Source organism: Pseudopipra pipra, chromosome 9, assembly GCF_036250125.1.
Source record: "Pseudopipra pipra isolate bDixPip1 chromosome 9, bDixPip1.hap1, whole genome shotgun sequence".
Classification (NCBI taxonomy): Eukaryota; Metazoa; Chordata; class Aves; order Passeriformes; family Pipridae; genus Pseudopipra; species Pseudopipra pipra.
This window is the reverse complement of record NC_087557.1, coordinates 28,585,391-28,607,165: the sequence shown is the minus strand read 5'-3', so window position 1 is coordinate 28,607,165 and position 21,775 is coordinate 28,585,391. Positions and strand designations below refer to the sequence as shown.

Below are 21,775 nucleotides of genomic sequence, written 5' to 3'. Positions count from 1 at the left end.
GGCGCGGCGGGGCCCGGTCACCAGGGCGACGGGGCAGCGGGGCCATGGCGGCGGCCGTGCTGCCCGTGGCCGTGTTCGGCTGCCGGCCGCGGGTGGCCGGCGGCGTTTGCTTCCTGGAGGAGCAGGTGGTGCTGCACGCGGCCGGGGCGGGCTGCCTGCGGCTGCACCTCGAGCACAAGTGGCACAACTTCATCCCAGGTGGCACCGACCCCCGGCCCCCCCGGCTCCCCCGGCCTCGCGGCCCGCCCTGACCGCTCTCCTCTCCGCAGGCACCGAGAAGAGCCGGGGCGTGCAGGCGCTGGCCGTCAGCCCCAACCGGCGGTTCCTGGCGGTGTCGGAGGCGGCGGGGGAGCAGCCGGTGCTGGCGGTGTACGAGCTGTTTGCGGAGCGGGCGCGGCGCCGGAGGGCGCTGGCGACCGCCGAGCTGCCGGCGCGGCAGGCCGTGTCCCTCGCCTTCTCCCCCGACGGCCGGTACCTGGCGACCGCCACGGCCATGCCCGAGGGGGTCCTCACCTGCTGGCTCTGGGAGAAGCATCAGCTGGAGGCGGCCGTCCGCCTGCTGGCCCCGGGCAGCGGCCCCTGCCAGGTAACGGCGCCACCTCCGCCCGCTGCCGAAACCCAGCTGTGACAGCCCCTCTGCGGCTCGTTTTTAACACTTCGGTTCGCAGCTGTTTCTTTGGGAGCGCATTGCACTCCTTTGATAAAAGGATCAAACTTGAGTTCAACAAGTACCGGGGTGCCAGGTAGCACGTATGTTCATCCTTCAGGATATGTGCACAGTACGTTTTCCTGTGGCCACATGGCTTCTATCCAGGGCAAAAGGAGGAGAGGGCTCCACGTTGTCCACATGGTAGATTTCATACAGTTTCTGTGACCTTTCTTGACATCTGCTGTTGGCCTCCCTCAGCAATAAGACACCGGGCTAAATAAAGTCTTACTTTGACCTATAATGGGCATTCTCATGTCTGTATGTGTTCTATCACATGAGATTCTCTTACATCACATCAGGTCTATGTCATGGGGCCAGCACAGCTGGCCAGTGCCAGTAGGATGTGTCCCTTACCTCCCTGAAGAAACACTTACTAAATATATTGGTTGTGCTCATAATTGTAACACACTTCTTGAAAGCTCTTGGCATAGTCCTGCACCTTTTCCTTCCTGCAGTCTTCTATGTGCAGATCAGAGGAGAAGAGTGGCTTGGAGCAGGCTGATGGCACTCAAATGAACCCTGCAACCTGCTTTGGGTGCCCTTTTTTTAGAATCTTTCTTGTAGGGAGGTAAGATGCTTCCAGTACATGCGGTTCAGCTACAAGCAGAGGTTGGGTGAACTACTGAATTCATGAGCTCAACTCCTAAAGAGGGGGGAGTGACTGTAAAGACTCCCACTGTCTAAAGTCCTATTAAGCTCCATTAAGCTACATCCTGCTCCTTTGTACCACTCATAAAAAATGAGTTCTAACCACCCCTGCTATCCTTCATGTTGGGTATTGAGATGGCTATTCCATCATTTTCACAAATAAACATCTAATTATGTGGATTCATATGAATAATGTTTGCCTGAAATACAGAAGTTATTCCTGGCCTTTAAGAACAAATGGTCACACTTTTCAGGAAGCTTGCTACTGGAAAAACTTTCTAATCAGCAATAAAGAGGTATTTTGGCCTTACTTTTGTAATTTAATTTTGAAGGGAAGAGACAACTTGCTTGATACACAGTTTTGAAAGGTGGAAAACTGCAATATGTAGTTATGATGGTTAATTGCTAGTCTCTTCTGTATTCATGTATGTTTCTATGAACTGTCTTCCCTTCTTTGCTTTCCTTTATCTGGTATTGAAAGTCTTCAGAACAGGTATAATATTTGCTTGTTTGTGAACATAGTTGTAAAAAATCCTTTCTCTCTGTTGTTCCATAGGTTAGCTTTAGTCCTCAAGACAGCACCCAGCTTTGTATCACTGGAAATGGCTTTTTTAAACTTTTTAAGTACAGTGAAGGAAATTTGAAGCAGATGAATTTACAAAAGGGAGAGCCAGAAAACTACTTGTGCCATGCCTGGCTGTCCGAGGAGAAAGTTGTATGTGGCACTGACACAGGCAAACTTAGCGTGTTTGAAACTGGAGAGCTGCACTGGGAGACAAATTTAGAGTACAGAAAACCACCCAGGGAACTAGAAGAAGATGCAACAACAAAAGAATATGAGAGGTAAATCTGTTAAATATTATTACTGATAGTTTCATGTTTGTGCATGCAGACTAGTTGCAGGCCATTGAGTGATTTCCTTCTTGTCCAGCTTATGATTTTGATTGCTGCCGATTAAAATTTTTTGATTTGTCTTTATTCTTAAGTCTTTATGCATTTCCCGCTTGCAGCTCTCTTGATGTTTCTTGCGGACTGGCCTCTGAAGATATTACACAACATAGTTCTTTGCCTCAAATATCTGCAGTTGCAGCGTATTCCAAAGGCTTTGCATGTTCACCTAGCCCAGGAGTTGTTCTTCTGTTTGAGAAGACCAAGGGACAGGAAGCCTACGAGGAGAGTCAAGAAATCTGGGTAACGAGAAAAAAGCTTTTCTAAGCAATTATACAGCAGAGGCCTGTGTAGAGGACTGTGAGTGCTTCTGATTCAGTTATTAATAATAATTTTTAGCACATTCTAAATTGCATTGTAAGCATTAGCTAACTGTGCTGGTGATGTTGAAAGGAAGGGAGTTGCCAAAGGTCACACTGCAAGTCAGTGGCTGATGTCCAGGTAATTCTGCATGTTCCCTTCCCACATGTAAAATGTGCTTTGAGGCTGCTAAATTTCAGGGAACCTTTAAGAAACTTTTATCTGCAGAGACTTTTGGAGCTAAGAAGCAGTTTACGTCAGTTTTGAAGAACTTGGCTTCTTGGTGTTTTCCCAAGGAGAAGCTTTTCTCCCCTCAGATATTTATTAGAGCTGTCATGAGACTTGTGCACTCTTAAATAATCCAGTAAGGTTTCTGTTCTAACTGTTCTATAGTGTATGCCTTGACTTTCTGCAGTCTCTGGCTGAGAACACTTAGCTCTAATGACCTGGTCAAGACTTCATACTGTGGTCCTAAAAGGTCAGATTTTTCCTATGCTTGAGACCCTGTAATAAGTGTTATCAACCTGAATGATACACTACGAAGAACTGTTATTCTGAGATCACAATTTTTAGGCAATTTTCATTCTGGCACTTGCTAGGTTTTTTCTTTATGTTTTTCTGCCATCATTTTCAGTCTTGCTAATGCAGTACCTTAGATTACTGCTGAAATGTCTTCTGATACTTTGTTTCAGCTGTAATGCTATAGATACAGTTGTCCTCTTGTCCTCTATTCCCTGCCTTACAGTAGTTACATGCTATTAAATATCCCATTTGTCTTGCTGCTATTGTGTATATCCTTATTAAAGTAGCATTTCAGAAATGTTTGTGTGTGTGTGCATGCCTACTACCAAAACATGGAAACCTGGCATATCCCATAGGATGCATTTTCTGTGCAGCTTCCTCAGGACCAGTTCAGAACTGAGCCAAAAAAGTCAGACAGACAGGACATTACATGTATATGCTTCAGCCCCTCTGAGGAAACAATGGTCATTAGCACAAATAAACATCAGCTATACATGTTTCCTATGGTCTCCACCAAACTTATAAGGGTAAGTGCAATCCTATCCCATTCCACAGCCATCATGTCCAGTAAGGGATGTTTGTAATGTCACAGGCTATTCAGTGTTGTTTTCTGTGATGCATTCTCATAAAATCCTTCAAATAGCATCTGAACCCTTGATTTTTTTTTTTTTTAAAGTATCTACAGGGCCAGGAGGTATTAACTGAATTCTTGCAGAGTTATAACCCACTCCAGAAGGGGGGGGTAACACAGGTTCTTGTTAATAGATCCCTTGGGGCAGATTAGAGTGAAATAACACTGATGATTGGTGTTTGTAAATATATATATGTAGGGTTTATTTTAAAACAATTTGATTTCAAAGGAATCCAGTTATGTAGCCGGTTTGGTCGTTATCATCTATAGTAATATAGCAATATAAAAGCATAAAAATAACACTTCAGAAAATGTATAAGGAAAAGAAAGAAAGGATAAAAGTTGGAAGATATATGATCACCACACATTGGATCCAGGAATGAAACTGTTATGTTCAGAGCAGTGCAGTTAAAGCATTAAGTGGTTTCCTCATTCTGCTACTGTATGCAAAGACCCACGAGAGATTTCTTGTCTGAGTTACTGCCTGCAATGAAATATTTGTGATTTTTTAATGTTCTCATTCCTTCTCAGGAGAAGACATCTTATTTTGCATATCTGAATTTCCCATTGCATTCTGATTCGATCACTGGTCTGGACATGTGTATTTGGAAACCCATTCTTGCTACTTGTTCCCTGGATAGATCTGTCCGCATCTGGAATTACAAGACGAAGTAAAGAGTTATTTATCTTTGTTATTACCTCTTGCTTTTTTGTATATTGTGTTTAGCAGGCAATCTCATATGAATGAGAGTGTTGTTCTGGTAAAATTCTTGTGTAGTGTGGGACATAAATGGTCTTACTGGCATGATTTGTGGAGTGTGAATATTCAGTGCCTTTAAAATCAGTGCCAAAAGAATCCAAAGCCTTTTCTATTAAGCTATTTTTAATGTCAGACTTCTCATATTTTTGGAAAAAAATATCTTCAGGAAAGTTTCATTCAGCTTTATCTTCAGATACTGTTGTCCTATCTGCTGCTTCTTAGCCATAGTTCTCAAGCATAATGACTCCAGCTTTTAAGGTTCTGTGGAGGGAGAGAGAGAAGAAACCAAATCTCAAGAGATGTTTGTGTAGCTTTGCAATCAGCGACTCATTTACCTTCTTCGTTATATTCCAGTATACGAGGATTTGCTCTTGCACCTTCCACACCTAATCTGTGAACCAGAAAGTCAAATTTGCCTTTGTTTCCTGTAACATCTGTGTGACCATTACTTAACTGAATAACAGCACGTTTCCTCAAGGACAGGGCACAGTCAGATTGTAGCTGCAGGTGTCCTTCCAGGGCCAGATAATGTCCTGTCAAGCATGCATAGGGAGTTTGTAGGATTCCATACTGCACAATGGTTTTCTCTTTCAGCACTTTGGAGCTGTGTAAGGAGTATCAGGAGGAAGCATACACAGTATCACTTCATCCCACTGGCCTTTTCTGTTTGGTTGGGTTTTCTGACAAACTACGATTTATAAGTCTGCTGTACGAGGACATGCATGTTTTCAAGGAGTTTGCTGTGAGGAAGTGTAGAGAGGTAAGGAATGATGCAACAATGAAATTGGGGAGTTATAGGGAGCGGAGTGGTGAGGAACATGACAGAATATAGAAACTTCTCCAATACATCCTAGTAGGATTTAGGATATCAAAGCATAGGGAAAGGGATTCTGACTACTGGAAAACAAGCCCAGAGGCTGATGCGTAACTGTTGACCTGGGAAGCAGCAGAAGGGGTAATTTGCTCAGAAATACTCAAGGACAGAATTTTCCAGGGGAAAGCATCAATTAAGACAGTAGTAAGAGCCTAATTATGAAGTTTTCTTTTTGTGTAACAGTTTGATATTAGACAATGTCATATAAATTCAATGCATGAATGTTTTTATCCACTCCATCTACAGTAATGGGTGGTTGTGTTCTTTTTGTAGTGCTCATTCAGTAATGGAGGCCATCTTTTTGCTGCAGTTAATGGAAATGTGATTCAAATTTATTCCAGCATCACCTTTGACAATGTTACTAATCTGAAAGGACACAGTGGGAAGGTTAGTAAACAAATCCTGTACAATACAACACATTAACTAGTTGATAAGATGCATTTTGAAGGGGTGAAGTACAATTTTGGATCTGAAAGGGCCCCAAAAATTGAATATAGAAATAGAAAACTCAGTTTTCTTTGGTCAGTAGGCAAAGTGTGCATGAACTAGATACATCTAAAAAGTCTGTCCTTAAATTGAAGGTGAATGATTGGCAGGGAGCAAAACCAGGAAAAAAATCCCAGTAATAAATTATAAAAATAAAACGTACCACTCAGTATTGAAATGAACTTCTTCCTGACAGTGTGTTCATAAAGTAGTTCTTACTGATCTTGTGGGGGTTTTTAATGCTAAAATAGAATTGGCTGAGAAACACCTAGGGGTTTTTAAGTAAGACTTTGATATATGATTCCAAAGTTGTCATGGATTTACCAGTAAAATGACTCTGTGCTGTATGTCTATAACCTACACATCAGGCTCCTTGGTCTGTTTTGCCTTTGCCAGATACATGCAATTAAATGGAGCGCAGATGATGCTAAATTTGTCTCCTGTGACACACATGGTGCTGTGTTTGAGTGGAACTTGATGACAGGTAAAAGGGAGTCAGAGTGTGTGCTCAAGACCTGCATCTACAGCAGCATTTCCCTGTCTTCTGATGCCAAAATTATCTTTGCTGTTGGATCTGACCAAACTCTCAAAGAAATTTCAGAGTCTTCGGTGAGCAACAAGCACTCTGGGATTTTGCTAAATTCTCTGGGGAGGGTACTAGTGCTTTGGTTTCCTTATCATCCCTTTGGTAAGTAGAAATTGGTCTGGTTTTGAGAGCTGTGATATTTACTGACACTTTTGTATTCTTATGTACTTCGCCATGAAACCTGAGATTTTTCGCTAGTTTTGTCTTTTTGTAATTTTACTTGGATTTACCTAGAAGTTTTCTAATCCAGCTAACAAACTTAACTAGGCAATATTACATCAACTGTTTTGCTGAAATACAAGTGTATCACATCTACTACTGTAGGCTATATCATTTTTTTTCCCAGGAAAGTGGTAACTTCTGTGTGATCTTTCAGATCATACATTCACACGTGAAACTTGGCTTGAAATTTTAATACTGCATATCTATAATAAATATAGCGATTTTATATCTAAATATTTCTCTTATATCTAAAATAAATTTTAAAAATCTGTAGAGCTCAATACTAATTACTGTTCATGGCTTTACTCCCATAGGCATGTAAATTCTTTTAACTGCATTATTTGCTGCAGGCAGAGGTGTGACAATTGGTCATGCAATAGGTAATCAAATACTTAATGTATTCTGAGGGGTTTGTGTGGTGGTTTGTGTTGTTGGGGTTTTTTTTAGATCCAGCATGAAGTGCCTGCCTATGGCGTTGTTTATACTGCTGTAGCTGTTTCCCATTCCGGGCACATGATATATGTTGGTACATCCCTGGGGACAATCCGAGCTATGAAGTACCCACTCACCCTGAAGAGGGATTTCCACGAGTATCAGGCCCATGCAGGTGCTGTTACAAAGGTAACATAAAGTACTTTCTTTTCCCTGTGATATCAGGAAGATAATTTTGTCATAGAATCGTTTAGGTTGGAAAAGATCTGTAAGATCATCGAGTCCAACCATTGCCACAGCACTGCCAAGTCCACTCTAAACCGTGTCCCTAAGTGCCACATCTACATGCCTCTTAAATACCTCCAGAGATGGTGACTCCATCATTCCCCTGGGCATCCTGCTTCAATGCTTGACAACCATTTTGGTGAAGATTTGTTCCCTAATATCCAGTCTGAACCTCCCCTGGTGCAACTTGAGGCCATTTTCTCATGTCCTATCACTTTTTACTTGGGAGAAGAGGCCAACCCCCACCAGCTCCCTCAGTATGCTTTGGTAGATCCCCATCCTCCAGGAGGCCACATGTTCTGTCTTGTTAAAACTGGTCACAATTTTGGCATTTTAAGTATTACTGTCTACTACAGCACCTTGAGTTATAGTTGCACAGTCCAACACTGGAATATGAACTTCAGTTATTGGAACTCTACTTTCACCTCAGTGATGAGCTGTATCAGCTCCCAGGTTCTTTATGCCAGGCCGTGCAGCCACAGGAGGCCTGGAGGAGGGGACAGCAGTTATTACCAGATAGTTCTAGAGCTTAGTTACAGTTTCAAAAGAAAATATTTAGCCATCTGTTCCTCAAGCAACTTCTCAAAGAAAAACACTAGAGACCTTTGGAATTGTCACATAAATTGCTTGTCTGTTCTATAATTGTCTAGAAGGCCTTTCCTGTTCCATTTTTTTTTAAATCTTCCTACGGCTTTGAGAGCAGAAGCAGATCCAGTGTCTACATATGTTCTTCTTTTCTTTCCCTTCCCCTGTTGTTTCAACCAGGGTGGAACAGGAGTAAAGGACATAATCAAAATGTTGGTAATGGGGCTATGTTATTATTTCCACCATTGACTGTCTGTGGTAGAAATTAAGGGAGTACGTGGGTTGGGAGAAAAATTTGGTTTAAAATAAAACTGTGTCTCCATTCTTCCTTGTCTCGTCTATATATTTTGTTGTCTCTTCCTTCTAAGATGTCAGTAACAAGTGATGACCAGTTTCTACTGACTGCTTCAGAGGATGGCTGTATATTTATCTGGAAAGTGCATGATAAAGAAGGTGGGGCACTGAAAGGGGAAGCAGCAGCTGAGTATGCTCAGGAAGTGCTGATCATGAAATCAGATATAGATGAGAAGGTAGGAGGAGCGACTTGTGAACTTAAACCACGGGATTCACAGTGTACAGCTTATGAATTACATTTGCATGATGTTTTTGACTAGCTGTTCCTATATGGCTTGTATGGCTTTCATCCTAAAGAGGTTACAGCAAGTAGTTGCAGCTGCTTGTCAATCTGCAAACAGCATTGTACAAACAGGGAGTGTGGAGAAAGGTTTAGACTTTTCTCTAATGCTTTCACCAATCTCTTGAAAAGACTTTTAATGGAGTAGAGAAGTCATAAGATGGGTTTCTATAAACCATCTTGTAAGATAACAACGGAGTCTTACTTCTAGAACTTCTGAAGATTCTCTGTAAAGGCTGTCATTCATAAATATGTGCATGTAAATAAAACATCCTTAATAAGCTGTTGCTAATGGCAGATATTCTCTCTGTTAAAATTGTCTTCTCATCCATGTCCTAACAGAGTCAGGCAATACTAGACCTGCAGATTTGTGTGAAAGATCTACAGACAGAAAGTGATTATGAGCTACGTCTCAAGGACCTGTACTGTACTGGAAAAATAAAGGCATTGGAAGAGAATTTCACTCAGGAAATAGACTCCCTTAAAGCCCAACACCAGGTATGATTCATACTGCAGAACCAAATACAAAGAAATCTTTCACTGAAGAGTTGAATTCAAGCTTGTATGAAATATGTATGAATGCCATAAAGCATGTGAAAAATGAATCCTTCCTTTCCAATGAAGATGTTCTTGATATTTGTAACACATGAAGCTACCTTTGAATCAAATATCTTATAGGAACAAGGGGATGCAAGAGTTCTCCTAGGTAACCTGTATCTTCACATAAAAACAGCACATAAAATGCTGCCTGAGACCAAGGATCAATAGTAGAAATGGTATCATGCCCTAAAAGCTCCTTCACATACAAGGTTGCAGCTGCTGCAGGATCTAACAGTTATTCTTCTCAATGATGCCTTCTTTGTTCTGTCTGCTTAGATTTTTAAGAACATCTGCTGAGGTGTCTTTTATGTTTTTTGAAAATGAAAGTAGAAATATATTCCCTGGATTTCTTATGTTCATATGCTTATTGATTTCTCTTGTGGTGAAGCAGGACATCCCTGCAAAGGCAAAGGCTATTATAATTCCTCACGGTGTCTTATTTATCTCTGTCTGGTTATTCTATTCTGTCCATCTGGATTTCTGACCTGTAATTTGCTATATTTCTGGACTTTTTTTTAGATTTAGAAGGCAAGTGACCCAGTAGCAATTTCTCTGACAGTAAGAGAGCTTGAAGTAAGAGATTACATATCACATGATTCAATTCTGTCAACCTCATGTTCTTTTTGAGCCTTTGGGTGAATATTGTCCTGTTCTGGTGATTTGTTACTGCATAATTTGTTGAGTTGTACATAGTCCCTTCAAGCAGTGTTTCCACATAATCCACATATAGGATTCCAGTATGAAAGCCTGCCAAGTTCCTTGCTAGTGTTAGTATTTTACAGGCTTGTAATTTTCAAGCACTCCTTTTGTACCTTTCTTGTCTTTTGGCCCTACAAATGTTCTAGGAGGTTTATTTATTTTTATTTTTTGAGGAAGTTTAATTATTCATTTTAATGTTTTCTTCAAGTAGTTCTTCAGACTCTTTGGCTTGTCTCATTGTGGTTTTTTTCATTCAAATAACCTGAGTTCTAATCTTTCTATTTTTCCTCTTTTTGTACAACTTGACCTTGTACAAGAAGCCATTTCAATTCTTGTAGAGTCCTCTTACCTGTGTTTTACCTGTGCTGGTTTTTTTCTGCAGTTCTCCAGCTCTTTTGATAAGTAGTGCTTGGCTATAGAGTTATGATAATCTCAGCTACACTAAAAATTCTTTAGACTTGCTGATTATAGGCTTGCGAGCAAAAGCCTTTGAAGGTGAATAGAAGTTCTCTAGGCAGGCAAGTTGTACTTGTCCAAATGTCAATATGTGTTAAGATTGAACTGAATGACAGTTTTGGACAGGCTTGGGACTAACCTTTCTAGCTGTTGTATCCATCAGACAAATAGAATATTTCTGCTTATGCAAGACCCATGCAGTTATTATGAGAAGAAAGTGAAAAAATTGTTCCTATGGTACAATTCTGAGCTTTTCTGGGAAATTTCTCACCTATTTCCTTGCTCCAGTTCTTTGTGCTTTTTTAGAAGATTATTTGTATTGGTAGTCAGACATCATTTGTAGTGGTAGTCAGACATTCCAAGCAAATGGCAATCAAAACTGGCTCTTGCTTAGGTTTATGTCAGACTGTGCAAATGTCAGTGTTTTAGGATCTTGGGGTTGCTTCAAGTGAGACAAGAAGCAGCTTGAACTTTAATATCTGGACAACAACTTATGGAACTGCAAATTCTCCTCAAGCAGGAACACATAAATGAGTAGAGACTTTTGTAGCTCACAAACTTCTCTTGTTAGATTAGGATTTTACAGTACATATATTGTATTATATTATATCCATTTGCTACATTCCCTTAGTTTTCCATAATTTTATAATTTGTCATGACAAACTGATCTCTGGTAAAACTTGCATTAGTGACACATGGCATCTGAATTTTGGTGAGGGACTTCCAAACACAATTCTGTTGTTGTGTATGTATTCCCCACCATGGAGCAAGAGCACAAACAATTTGAACATTGCTTTGTCTATTTTCAAATTAAAATGTATTTTTCTTATTTTTTTCCCCCCAGATTTTACAGGCAGAGAAAGAAAAACAGGAGCTACAATACGAGTGTCAACTGTCTGAGCTGGTGAAAAAACAGGCCAGGGAGGTGCAACGGCTAGGTTAGACTATAATGAGTGTTTGCAATTAGAAACTGGAGGAAATGCTTTGGATTGATAGCAAGTTATGCAGGGATGGATTACTAGAGTAGAAGTACAAGGAAAAATGCACATATGTCATATAGGAATTGTACACCAAATGTTTGCCTAAACTGCACCACACACATGCCCATGATGAGAACATGCTCGTGGGCCCTGTATCTTAGAGGTTTGCTAATTTCTTCATTTATTTTATAGCTCACTGTGCAAAACCAGTGAAGTTATACAGTTCAGCAAGGAGACTAATGTACAGTGTACATAAAATGGAAATACCTGGACTCCAGATTCGTAATCAAGATGAAAATACTGCAAATTAGTCCCAAAGAGCAAGTCCATCTGTAAACGAGTCCATTGCCCACTCATACTTTGTAACAGTTGAGCTTACACAGCTCTGCCATGGTTGTCTTCTCAAGGGAATGCCTAAATTAGTTGTCAGTTTTGTATGGCCACAGAGCCTAAAGCCCCTGTATATCTGATGAAGAAAGTGATGAAGTGCTTCTACTGTAATTTATTGCAACCAGCTGCCAAAAAGCCAGTAGAGAATAAGACAGTGCTGCCTGCAGAAGGATAGGACTCACCTCTTGTTTCTATTAGTTTTATCCATTCCATATGTTTCCTGTTAACAGAATCTGCAAGTAATAAGAAACTCTTAATGGAAAATGAGAGATATGAGGAGCTGCAAGTGAAATCCCAGAAGATGCAGGAGGCATATGAGAAAAAATTGCACAGTTTGGAGGAGAGCAAAAGCACGGCTGTGAAGGAGCTGACAGAGCGTTACGAGGAAAAGCTTAAACAGAAATCTGTTCAGCTGGAACAGGTAGGAAACTTGATTTGCAGTTTGATTTGTTGACCCAGTTTATCTTCAACTGTGATAAAATGTTCCCCAGGACAGGAGAGGTTGGCATCCTCCCTGCAAATCCTAATCTGCCTGTAACCTTGGGAAAATATGTTGACAGGCAAAATGGTGATGAGGAAAACCCAGCTGAGTTACCAACTTTTCTGGTCTCCATACCTTGAGTAACCTGCTAAGATTAATAACTTCGGGCATTCTTAGCTAAATCCAAGAATTCCTGTTTATTAATGTGGCTTAGTTGGTACATTTAATGTAATTGAAGAAAGATTCAATCATGTTGTTCTAGTGAAGAGAAAACATTTTGAAAATGGCTAATTACATTCCTGAGGTTCCTACCTGCATAATTTAGGGAACAAAGATAAATACCCTGAATACTTAAAAAACTGTTGCACACTGAGGTCAAACACTTGGCTTGAAAAAAAGGCAGCCAGATAACTGATACTTACATATCTAGAGTCAGTAAATCCTATCAACATTACTGTTTGCAGCCCTGTGTTGCAATACCTGTTTGAAAAGAATGTGGGAAGAGAGGCATACAGAGACTGAGGCAAACCTGAGTGGTTATTGGTTCTAATGCATCAGAAACAGCAATTTTAAAAGATCTTCTCAAGTGTCACTTTTTTGTGATTTCTGCAGCCAGAACAAGTTTGCTGATTAGTATTTGGGCCAGGTTCCTACCTTGAAGCATTCAAGTCTTAGGAATAATTAAAGAGAAAAAAAAAAAAAAAAAAGAAGAATTTTTAATGTGTATGTTATCAGTTTTTAAAGTTACTTTAATCCCCTAAGAAGTTACCTTAAATGATATTGCTGCCATTGAAGAGGCCTAATATAGATCCTCCCAGGAGAAACACAGTTACAAACAACCTGTTATTGGTCTCATACTGTTGTCTTCTCTAATGCTTGCTTTCCTTAACTGCAGGCAAAGGAGAATATGAGGAGGCAGATTCAAGCACATGAAGAAATGGAGAAACAAATTTATGAAGATGGAGACAAAGAAATCTCAGAGATCAAAAACAAGTATGAGAAACAGCTCAGCGAAGAGAAGGAGTCCAACACGCAACTGAAAGGAGAAATAGGAGTCATGAATAAAAGGGTATCTTTTATTCTGTGGTAGGATCAGACCTGCACATGGAGACCTGTAACTGAGGATTGAATGTGATCAATGGCATGTCAGTTTAGTCCATTAATTTGATCTGTAAATATGTGGCATTTCATATGAGAACAGTAGCCCCTTCTTAGGTCAGTTTGAATGTTTTAGAATATTTGGGCAGAGGAAGAAGCTGTGTGCTGATTGTATTGCTGATATGATTAGAGATAGATGATAGAGGAGGTGTGTTTTTATTAGTACACTTTTTCTTATCTACATGGTTTTAAATTATAAATAATATTGTTCATCCTATGATGGGAAAGAAATGAACCTTTTAATTTTTCTAAGATCCGATACGTTGCTTTGTTAGTAAAATACTTCTACTGCTTCATTTGATGCAGTAAACACCGTGTTTTGTATGCATCATCATTTTTTATTGGTTTTGCCAGGATTTTTAAGGAGGCATAAAATCTTTTAGCTCTTTTATTGTCTGGGTATTGTGTTTGCCTAAGGAAGTTAGAGGGACAATTTTTCTTTTTCATTTTCTTCAGTATCTATCTGCAGACAGAGAGGTTCTTTTCATACTCTCTAGTATCATGGTACTGTCTTTAGTTTCATTATCTTTGAGACACCAGGAATTTCTCCATGGTTTGTCCAGCACCATTTGCTGGTTCTGACTTTCTTGGCTGTGCAGATCTTAGTACTGAGGCAGGGAATTTGAGGGTACCCAAGAGCTATGAACTAGGCACCCTTCCAGTCTACTTTTGACATCTTCAGAGATGTATGACAAATGTTCACCTTAAAAGAATTTTCCATGGATTGTGTGTTATTTGCAGCTGATGCTTGGGTATAATGCCCTTCTTGCTTCTGGATGCAAATTCCTTGCTTCCTTGTAGTGCAGTGGGTATTCTATCAGAATATACATGTAACTGATGTGATGCTCCTTCATCATATCTTCGTTTGATATCCTTTATCCCACACTGTGTATAAGGTATCTTACAGAATAGGATGGCTAAGTTGTGCATAGCTTTTGGAGACTGCTGAGTTCTTACTTGTTTGCCTCTCTAGTTGAACAGCCTACAGAAAGAGCTCAAGGATCGAATTAGGGATATTGAGGAAATGAGACTGGAACAGCAGAAGCTGGAAAACATCATTAGAGCACTGGAGAAGGACATCTTGGCACTGAAGACAGAGATTAAAGAGAGAAGTGACACTATCCTAGACAAGGTGAGAAACTGGACAACTGGCTGAGATCAAAATCACCTGCCTTAATTTAATACAGATATTTATTTTAATTGTATTTGCTGTGATAATATCCCGTGACTGGAAACTCAGTTTTAACTTAAAGAATTTGCGATCTCCAGTTTGGGATTTTAGTTTTTAGTTGACATTCTAAGCTTTCCTTGAGAGGCTCAAGTTCAGGATGTTGGCTTTCTCATCCCCTATTCTGGGATCTGTAGATGGCTCTGCATTATTTGCCCCCTGCCCTCCCACCCAATCTGTAGATTTGCAACTGAAGTTCAGTCTTCCACTAGGTCTGTGACTGCTGGGTTTGCCTCTTCTGTATTTATGCCTTGTCCTAGGGATCTTTTTGAGAGTGCTGGGTCTGATTCAGATCTCTGCACCGATTTCTTCCAGGAGAAGCATATATATGACCTAAAAATGAAAAATCAGGAACTGCAAAATTTCAAGTTCGTACTGAGTTTCAAAATAGAGGAGTTTAAGAAGCAAATAGAGTCACGTGAAAATGATATTAAAACAATGAAGGAACAGATCCAGGAGGTGAGTAACACTCTCATTTGGCCTCTGCTTCTAAGCCCTTTGTCTGAATACAAAGGTGACCCAAAAAGTCTCATGAAAGATTTCACCCAGTTTGCTCCTTGGCTTCGTTCAAGGATATACAGCACTGATTCAATATCTTTGCAGCTGATAAAAATATTTGCACAAAACAGCTGTTATTTAGTTTTCTATCACGTGTTACCAGTGATCGACATGGTTATTTCCTGTTTCACTATTTAATTCTAGATTTTGCTTAAAAATAGATCTTATCCATATGTGTTTGCCCTCCACGTGCCCTATAAGTTTTGCAAGACAGTGCTTTTGCTGATCTGGGGAAGAGAGAGAGAACTTCTTCTCTCAGAAAAGTTGCAGATTTGTGGAAACATAACTCTGCTTAGGGCCTAGGTACATGGACAAATTATATTCATCATACATGGGAAATTTGCATGTATTCATACTTAGCTTGCAGTAAATTCATTGAGGCAACTTATTTGTGATAAAAACTTACTATGATCTCTCCATAACTCATAGCCAAACTAGGACTATGGTGACATAGCTAATCAATGACATATAAATTTTCATAAGTCTGTTTATTCAGAACAGCCTTTAAAATAAACTGAAAACTAGTGAACAGCTTGTATGTACTTCAGACTAGCATGATGAAATCCCTGTTGTCTCTTCTGGTCAACATGTTATGCCAGTTAAATGCTGTAGTACCCTTATTACTTTCTTCCGGTGTGTTCTATGTATGTACCCACAGCTTTTCAATTCATTTGTTTCTTTTCAGTATCAGGTTCTACTTATTGTTGCCCTTAATCTTGCCAGTATCGACTGTTCATTTCTATCTCATCCATTTTTATTCAGATGGAACAGTAAAGCTCCAGTTCAGCTCCAGGAAATGAAGGGGCATCACATAATTTAAATAAATGTAGCTCAAAAGGGAGCTGCACATTAATTTTTGTGCTTTCTGTGTGTTCTGACAGAGGGCAGTGTTGTTCTAAAATTGACGGTTTCGTGTTGTAATTCAAACTGAAGGGGGAGCTACTCCCTCAAGTCTGTGTTTCCAGTCTGCGGCTTTCCTGTTTTGTGTTGTTTTTTCATGTCTCCTCTTAGTCCTGATTTCCTCCTCCTGCTTCCTTTCAGATGGAGGAGGAGCTGGAAGGATTCCACAAGGAGAGCACGCAGTTGAAGCTGAACATCACACAACTGCAACAGAAACTAAAGGCGTCTTATCGCGAGATGGACAAAGAGAGGCAGAAGGTATGGGGTACAACCACTGTGCAGCTCCTACAGAACATTTGTGGGAACAGAACACTGGTGGAGCATTAATTTGAGCAAACAGGTACTTCAGGGATACTGTGTCCAAGGACCAAGAGAGTCTGTGGTCAGTGGGGACAAAGAAAACTTACAAGCCTGCAGCCAGGTTAGAGAGTTGATATTAGAAAAACAATCCAACACATATTCAATATGTGTCAACACATATTCTCCTGGGTTTAACAGAAAACTGAGGCAAATGCTTAACAAATTACCTGTTCCTGCCCAAGCTTGAAATCTGGGGACACTTGGCCTAACCAGGAGCAGCATGTAGGATACCACCTAGGCCTTTGTAGGATGAAATAAAGGGTCAGGTCTTTAATGGAGAAGTCAAGGACCCCTTGTTTGACAACAAGCACATCAGACATGAGTGAGGAAAAGGGACTGCTGGTGAAGGTGGAGGAGCTTGGCAGGCAGTGGAGGAGTGAGGAAGCAGGTTGAGGGACCAAGAAAGAATGAGAATGCAATCTTGATGTGAAATCAGCAAGTTGTGCAAGTCTCTGATAGGTGTTTTGACCCTAGCCTTCTCTTGACAACTGTTGTTTCTAAATAAGAATGTAGGGTCCATAATAAACCACTGGTTTTCAGATGACATCTCTAGATGCTGGCACTTAGATTGCCTAATGCAAGTATCTTATTAGCACTGCTAAAATCTAGAACTGCTGTTCAACTTGTAGTGGTCACATCCCCAGTGGGTTTTGTGATTAATTTATTTTTTTAATAAATGAAGTGGAAGTGAAATATATGAGAGTTTTCACCAGTTCCCCTACACTTTCTAGAAACTTTCTAGAACTCTTCTAGAAAGAGTGTTCTGATGAACCAAGTAAAAATGTGACCGCCTCATTCTTGCAGAAGCAAGATATGGAAACCGTCATCAAACGATTTAAAGCAGATCTTCACAACTGTGTGGGCTTCATTCAGGATTCCAGAAAAATGAAGGATGGTATCCGTGAACTCTACAGCAAGTATGTGCAGCAATCAGACGTGGTGAGTCAGGACCTTTGCCTTGTCCTTGCAGGTCGTTTTGTCTGGTTGTGTAATTACTGAGGCAAAATGCTGTGCCCTCTCAGGTGGAGGCTGAAGCAGTGGACACAGATTTGCAGAAGCAATACATGAAACAGCAAGAGTATCATGAGAGGAGTTTGGCAGTTTTAAAAAAGAAGGTGCTGAAGGATCAGGAAATGCACCAAGCTGCTTACATGCGCCTCGTGCAGGTAATAAGCCCTTTCCTTGTGGTATGGAGGGGTAACAGAGGAAGTGGCTGCACAAAACACACCTTAGTAGCCTTACTGTTATGGTTTCTTAGGACTTTGAAACAGTTCTGGTTGCCTTCCTTGCCAGAAATTCCTAAATTTTTCAAGTGCTTCCATTAAATATTCAGAACAAAAAGAGCATGATCTCTAAAGTCAGAAATTGCTGCTGGTTTGTGGATACTTTTGTTTAGCTCCCACTCCCTAATGTAAAAGGAGATAGGGAACCTTCTCTGCCTGGATATTTTTAAAGAAATTAATGTACTTATTTTTTATTTCAAACAGTATTTATAATTGCCATCATAGTCAATTTGCCCCTGTCTGAGTGTCAACCTGTACTTGCTATGCGGTAGTGTTTAGGAACTAATTTTGGAGGAAGAAAAGGAAAAAAACTTACTTTCCTTGGCCACATAGTCCCATGCCTACTTATCTGAATGCAGAAGAACTTTCTGGTTTTCACATCCAGGTTTTTCAAGGAAATTCAGAAATACAAATGCCTATTTGTACTAAGATCTCTTGCTCAGAACCCTTGTTCCTTACAGGGCAAGGTAAACTTGTGACTGCTGGGGTCAAAGATCCAATTTGTTTTCATCTGGAGTGAGAGGATCTAAAGCCCCACACCACACACCCTCGGAGGACAGCTTTTCTAGTTTCTTCTTACCATAATCTCCTTCTGCTCAGTCAGCATTTCCTTTTCCCCTCACTAGTCCTTTCATCATTGTTACTTTATTATGCTTCCTCAGGATCATTAGAACTCAGCCCCCTCCTTAGTCATCTGTTCTTTGCTGTTTATTCATAATTTGCTTCTTCAGGGCTAGACAGCAGTGATCTTCTTCCCTTCCCTATTTTAATTTTTTTTACCCCTCTGTGAGTTAGATATTTCCTTTGGCACAAAAGGAGATGGCTTCAGAAAATAACCTGAAGAATTTCCTTGCTGGAATAGGGTGACAGATGGTGTTCATAATGATAATACTTGATGTCTTGGATCAGTAAGCCTAACATGAAATGATGATTAAAACCAAATTAATAAAACATCTGGAAGATGAAGATATCAAAGATTCTAACCAGCCTGGTTTCTTCAAAGAAAAAGCAATTCTCTGAAGTCCAGTAGATTAATGAGGCTTTACAGCCAGGAGGAATTATCGTGGTCTTCCAGTCCTTCACAGGGGGCTTTCAAGACTGGTTTAGACAAACTTCTGTCAGGACTTGCTTTGAAAAAGTAAATGACATCTTGACAATCTTCTAGCTCTGTATTTCTGTTGTTCCTCAGTTGCTCTTACATTTTCAGAGTTATGCATTCCTCTTTGAGTGATTATTCATAGGTACATTCCACTAGTGACTGCTGCAACGGATGATTAGAACTGTCAAGATAATTGTAATTATTCTTACCAATTGACAAGTTGCTTGTTGTACAACTATTAGTTTTCCCTCCAGCCTTCTGTATTTGTCACTTGGATACACAAGAGCAGAGACACTGAATAATCCTGAAGTCATGCTGCTTGAACTGAAGCCAGTATAGGATGATCTTTTCTCTATGTCCCACCTGTCTCTGACAGTCAGCATGTAGGGACTCCCTAGGCTGCAGATTGCATCCAGACATCCTATGCAGTTGGACCTGATGGCCTCATCCTCCATGCATTTGATCAGTTCCCTTTTCTGAAACAATTGGTTCTCTGCCACAGCATCCTGTGACAGTGAGTTTTCCCATGAACATTTGTTTTAATCCATTCTATGACCACTGCATTACAGTGCAAGCTTTCTGTCAGAATGCAAAGATTGAACTAAAGGCTAATCTCTCTGCAGAGAAGGCTTCTTCAGAGTCAACCAGCAGCCTTTTAGCACCCAGCAAACCAAAGTTATTGCTGCCAACCTGAACTCGAGTGCATCTATCTACAGATAGTTGCAGTAAGCTTTGTACCTTGTTACTAACCACTTTCCAGTTGTGTGGTGCCAATACTTTTATAAGTATGCTGTAAGGAACTGAATCATATGCCTTGCATAATCTTTTATGGTAACATAATTATCAACCAAAATCATAATTAAAAAAAAAAACCCAACCAACCAACCAAAACAAACAAACAAACAAACAAAAAACAAATCCAAGATTTGAAGACATCTTTTTCATGGGAAAATTTCATTAATCCTTGTTCTTATCTCCTGTTGTTTTAGTGGATTCCCTACAGCTTGAGACTGGTATTATGTGAGGTACCCAAAGCATGCCTTTTTGCCATTTATCTTTTTTAAATATTGACACTTATGATGAAATTCCAGGGGTTGGAGTGGTGCTGTCTTCCAAACTTCTAAAAAAACCACCATAGGTGGCTGAAATAGTTGATATTCTTGGTTCAAGTATGATGGCGACTCTTTAATATTTGCCTTAGTTATTGAGGTGATAAGGTATTTTACTGTCTTTGTAAGAGCCAAATATACAATTCTACTTCTGTCTCTTGAATAATGGTGCTCCCATTTCTGAATCATGAACAACAGTTTTATCATCCTTCACTAGTATTACCCCATACTGCTTTTGCTGAAGTCTTTGAATCTGTTGCAACAATGGGTGAAGTACATTTACTGGTACTTCCACAGCTCCTTCAGCAAAATGCTTCATGATAGGCTACTAAAAAAATTGGAGTATTGAACTTTTATGGGCTGAAAACTGACTTAAAAAAGAACAAAAGACAAATACTTGGCTAACTTCTCATGTTAGCAGTACATATCTCAAGTCTCCATGTACTTTATATATTCCTTAATAATTCAGAGGGGGTGTTGAAAAGTGATGTCTGCTCAGAACTGATGAAAAGGGCTTTGAATAACTGCAAGGAGATGCAGATAATTTAAGTGAACAAATGCATACTGACAAATGAAAAGCAAAATAATACACACTGGAGGGAGAGATGGGAATTCTTCACATTAATTCTGAATTAATTGGATCAATCTAGGAAGAGCCCTGAGCTTCCCTGTGGAATTGGCAAGGAAGATGATACCTTGGAGTGGAGCTGCAGTCAGAAAAGCAAAGCAAATATTAGTTTATTGAGCTAATGTGCTTTGAATACTGTCATGTTTTGTGTCAAATCTACTGTGGCCTTATCTGAAATGTGTGCTGTACTGATTGCCCTGTATCTTCTGCTGGTGATACTGATTCTGCACTGTCCACTGTCCCTCTCAATGACATGAAGATACATATTGCTCAGCCAGATGGTACCTGTGCTTTTCCTTATATAGCATAATGTTTTTGCAGGAAAATGTGAGTCTGATTAAGGAAATCAATGACTTGAGGCAAGAACTGAAGGTGGCCAACACCCAGGTGCACGACCTCCGGGCAGCACTGAGATTGAACAAGAAAAAGAAAGCAATTCAAGACACAGGTGAATTGTGTTTTCCATATTACAGAAGCCCTTTTTGTCCTTGATGAGCAGTTCTATTAGCTTGCCTGCCTGGTGATACCTGTTATATTGTAAACATAATTTGTATATATATATATATATAATAAATAGTATATTGTGTATATATATTATAAATTGTATAAGCTGCTAAATACTGCAGAATCTTACTATTTAGATCGAGTGCTTCAGCCCTGAAAGATGCCTTCCCTTGTTCATGCCAAAGAACTGCATGAGGAGGACCTTTGTTACTGTGCTATGTCCTCTCTGATTTTATCTTCTAGCTCCCTCCAGTGAACTGCTGTCTGGCCCAGCTGTCCTGAGGTTGAATCCAGAGATGGAAAGTGAGAAAATCATAGAAATTCAGCAGCTAGAAATTCAATATCTGCGAGACCAAATCCAGGAGAAGGGGCAAGTCCTGAACTGTCCAAGTTCGGTCTCCTTTAGTCAGAAATCTTCCTGAGCTGAATCTGGAAAGAAGCTGCAAGACACAGCAACACTGACCCGGTTCAAGGATGCCTTACGTAATTATATCCTCCTGGCAAGATTAGAAATGCAACAACATAGATTAGACTTCCATGATTCTATACTCCACCACTAGAAGCATTTGTGCAACACTCACTGCTCTGAACACTTCTACTTTCCTGGAATCCACCCTTTCCATGAGACTTAGGAGCCAAGAGAAAAAAATAAATTTGTGTGAGTGCAAGACTAATCTTTGTGCCTTCATGCTAGGGCAGGTAGTCACCTTTCTCTTGAAA

At 40.2% G+C, this 21,775-nt stretch overlaps 1 protein-coding gene across 2 annotated transcripts; it reads left to right on the top strand.

Moving 5' to 3' along the window:
- Positions 1-5: 5 nt before the first annotated feature.
- CFAP57 (cilia and flagella associated protein 57) lies at positions 6-21,729 on the top strand. 2 transcript variants are annotated; one of them, XM_064665499.1, is made up of 22 exons: positions 8-198; positions 270-586; positions 1,914-2,200; positions 2,368-2,548; positions 3,502-3,654; positions 4,290-4,429; positions 5,113-5,278; positions 5,666-5,779; positions 6,275-6,487; positions 7,134-7,307; positions 8,357-8,518; positions 8,965-9,120; positions 11,222-11,315; positions 11,978-12,168; positions 13,124-13,297; positions 14,360-14,518; positions 14,930-15,073; positions 16,214-16,330; positions 17,237-17,371; positions 17,455-17,598; positions 20,873-20,999; positions 21,299-21,729. In XM_064665499.1, exons 1-22 carry the CDS (start codon positions 45-47, stop codon positions 21,475-21,477), a joined length of 3,681 nt encoding a protein of 1,226 aa, XP_064521569.1. In that variant the 5' UTR covers positions 8-44; the 3' UTR covers positions 21,478-21,729. The 2 variants fall into 2 exon arrangements, with proteins under 2 accessions (XP_064521570.1, XP_064521569.1); XM_064665500.1 differs by lacking the exons at positions 11,222-11,315; positions 13,124-13,297; positions 14,360-14,518; ... (4 more) ...; positions 20,873-20,999; positions 21,299-21,729 and having other exon boundaries at positions 6-198; positions 11,978-12,120.
- Positions 21,730-21,775: the final 46 nt, after the last annotated feature.

Bases quoted from the DNA above. Each gene is read 5' to 3' on its own strand.
- CFAP57 (XM_064665499.1), top strand. From the start codon at position 45: ATGGCGGCGGCCGTGCTGCCCGTGGCCGTGTTCGGCTGCCGGCCGCGG. The intron at 5,780-6,274 runs GTTAGTAAACAA...TGCCTTTGCCAG, and splicing joins TGAAAGGACACAGTGGGAAG to ATACATGCAATTAAATGGAG. The intron at 6,488-7,133 runs GTGAGCAACAAG...GGTTTTTTTTAG, and splicing joins AAGAAATTTCAGAGTCTTCG to ATCCAGCATGAAGTGCCTGC.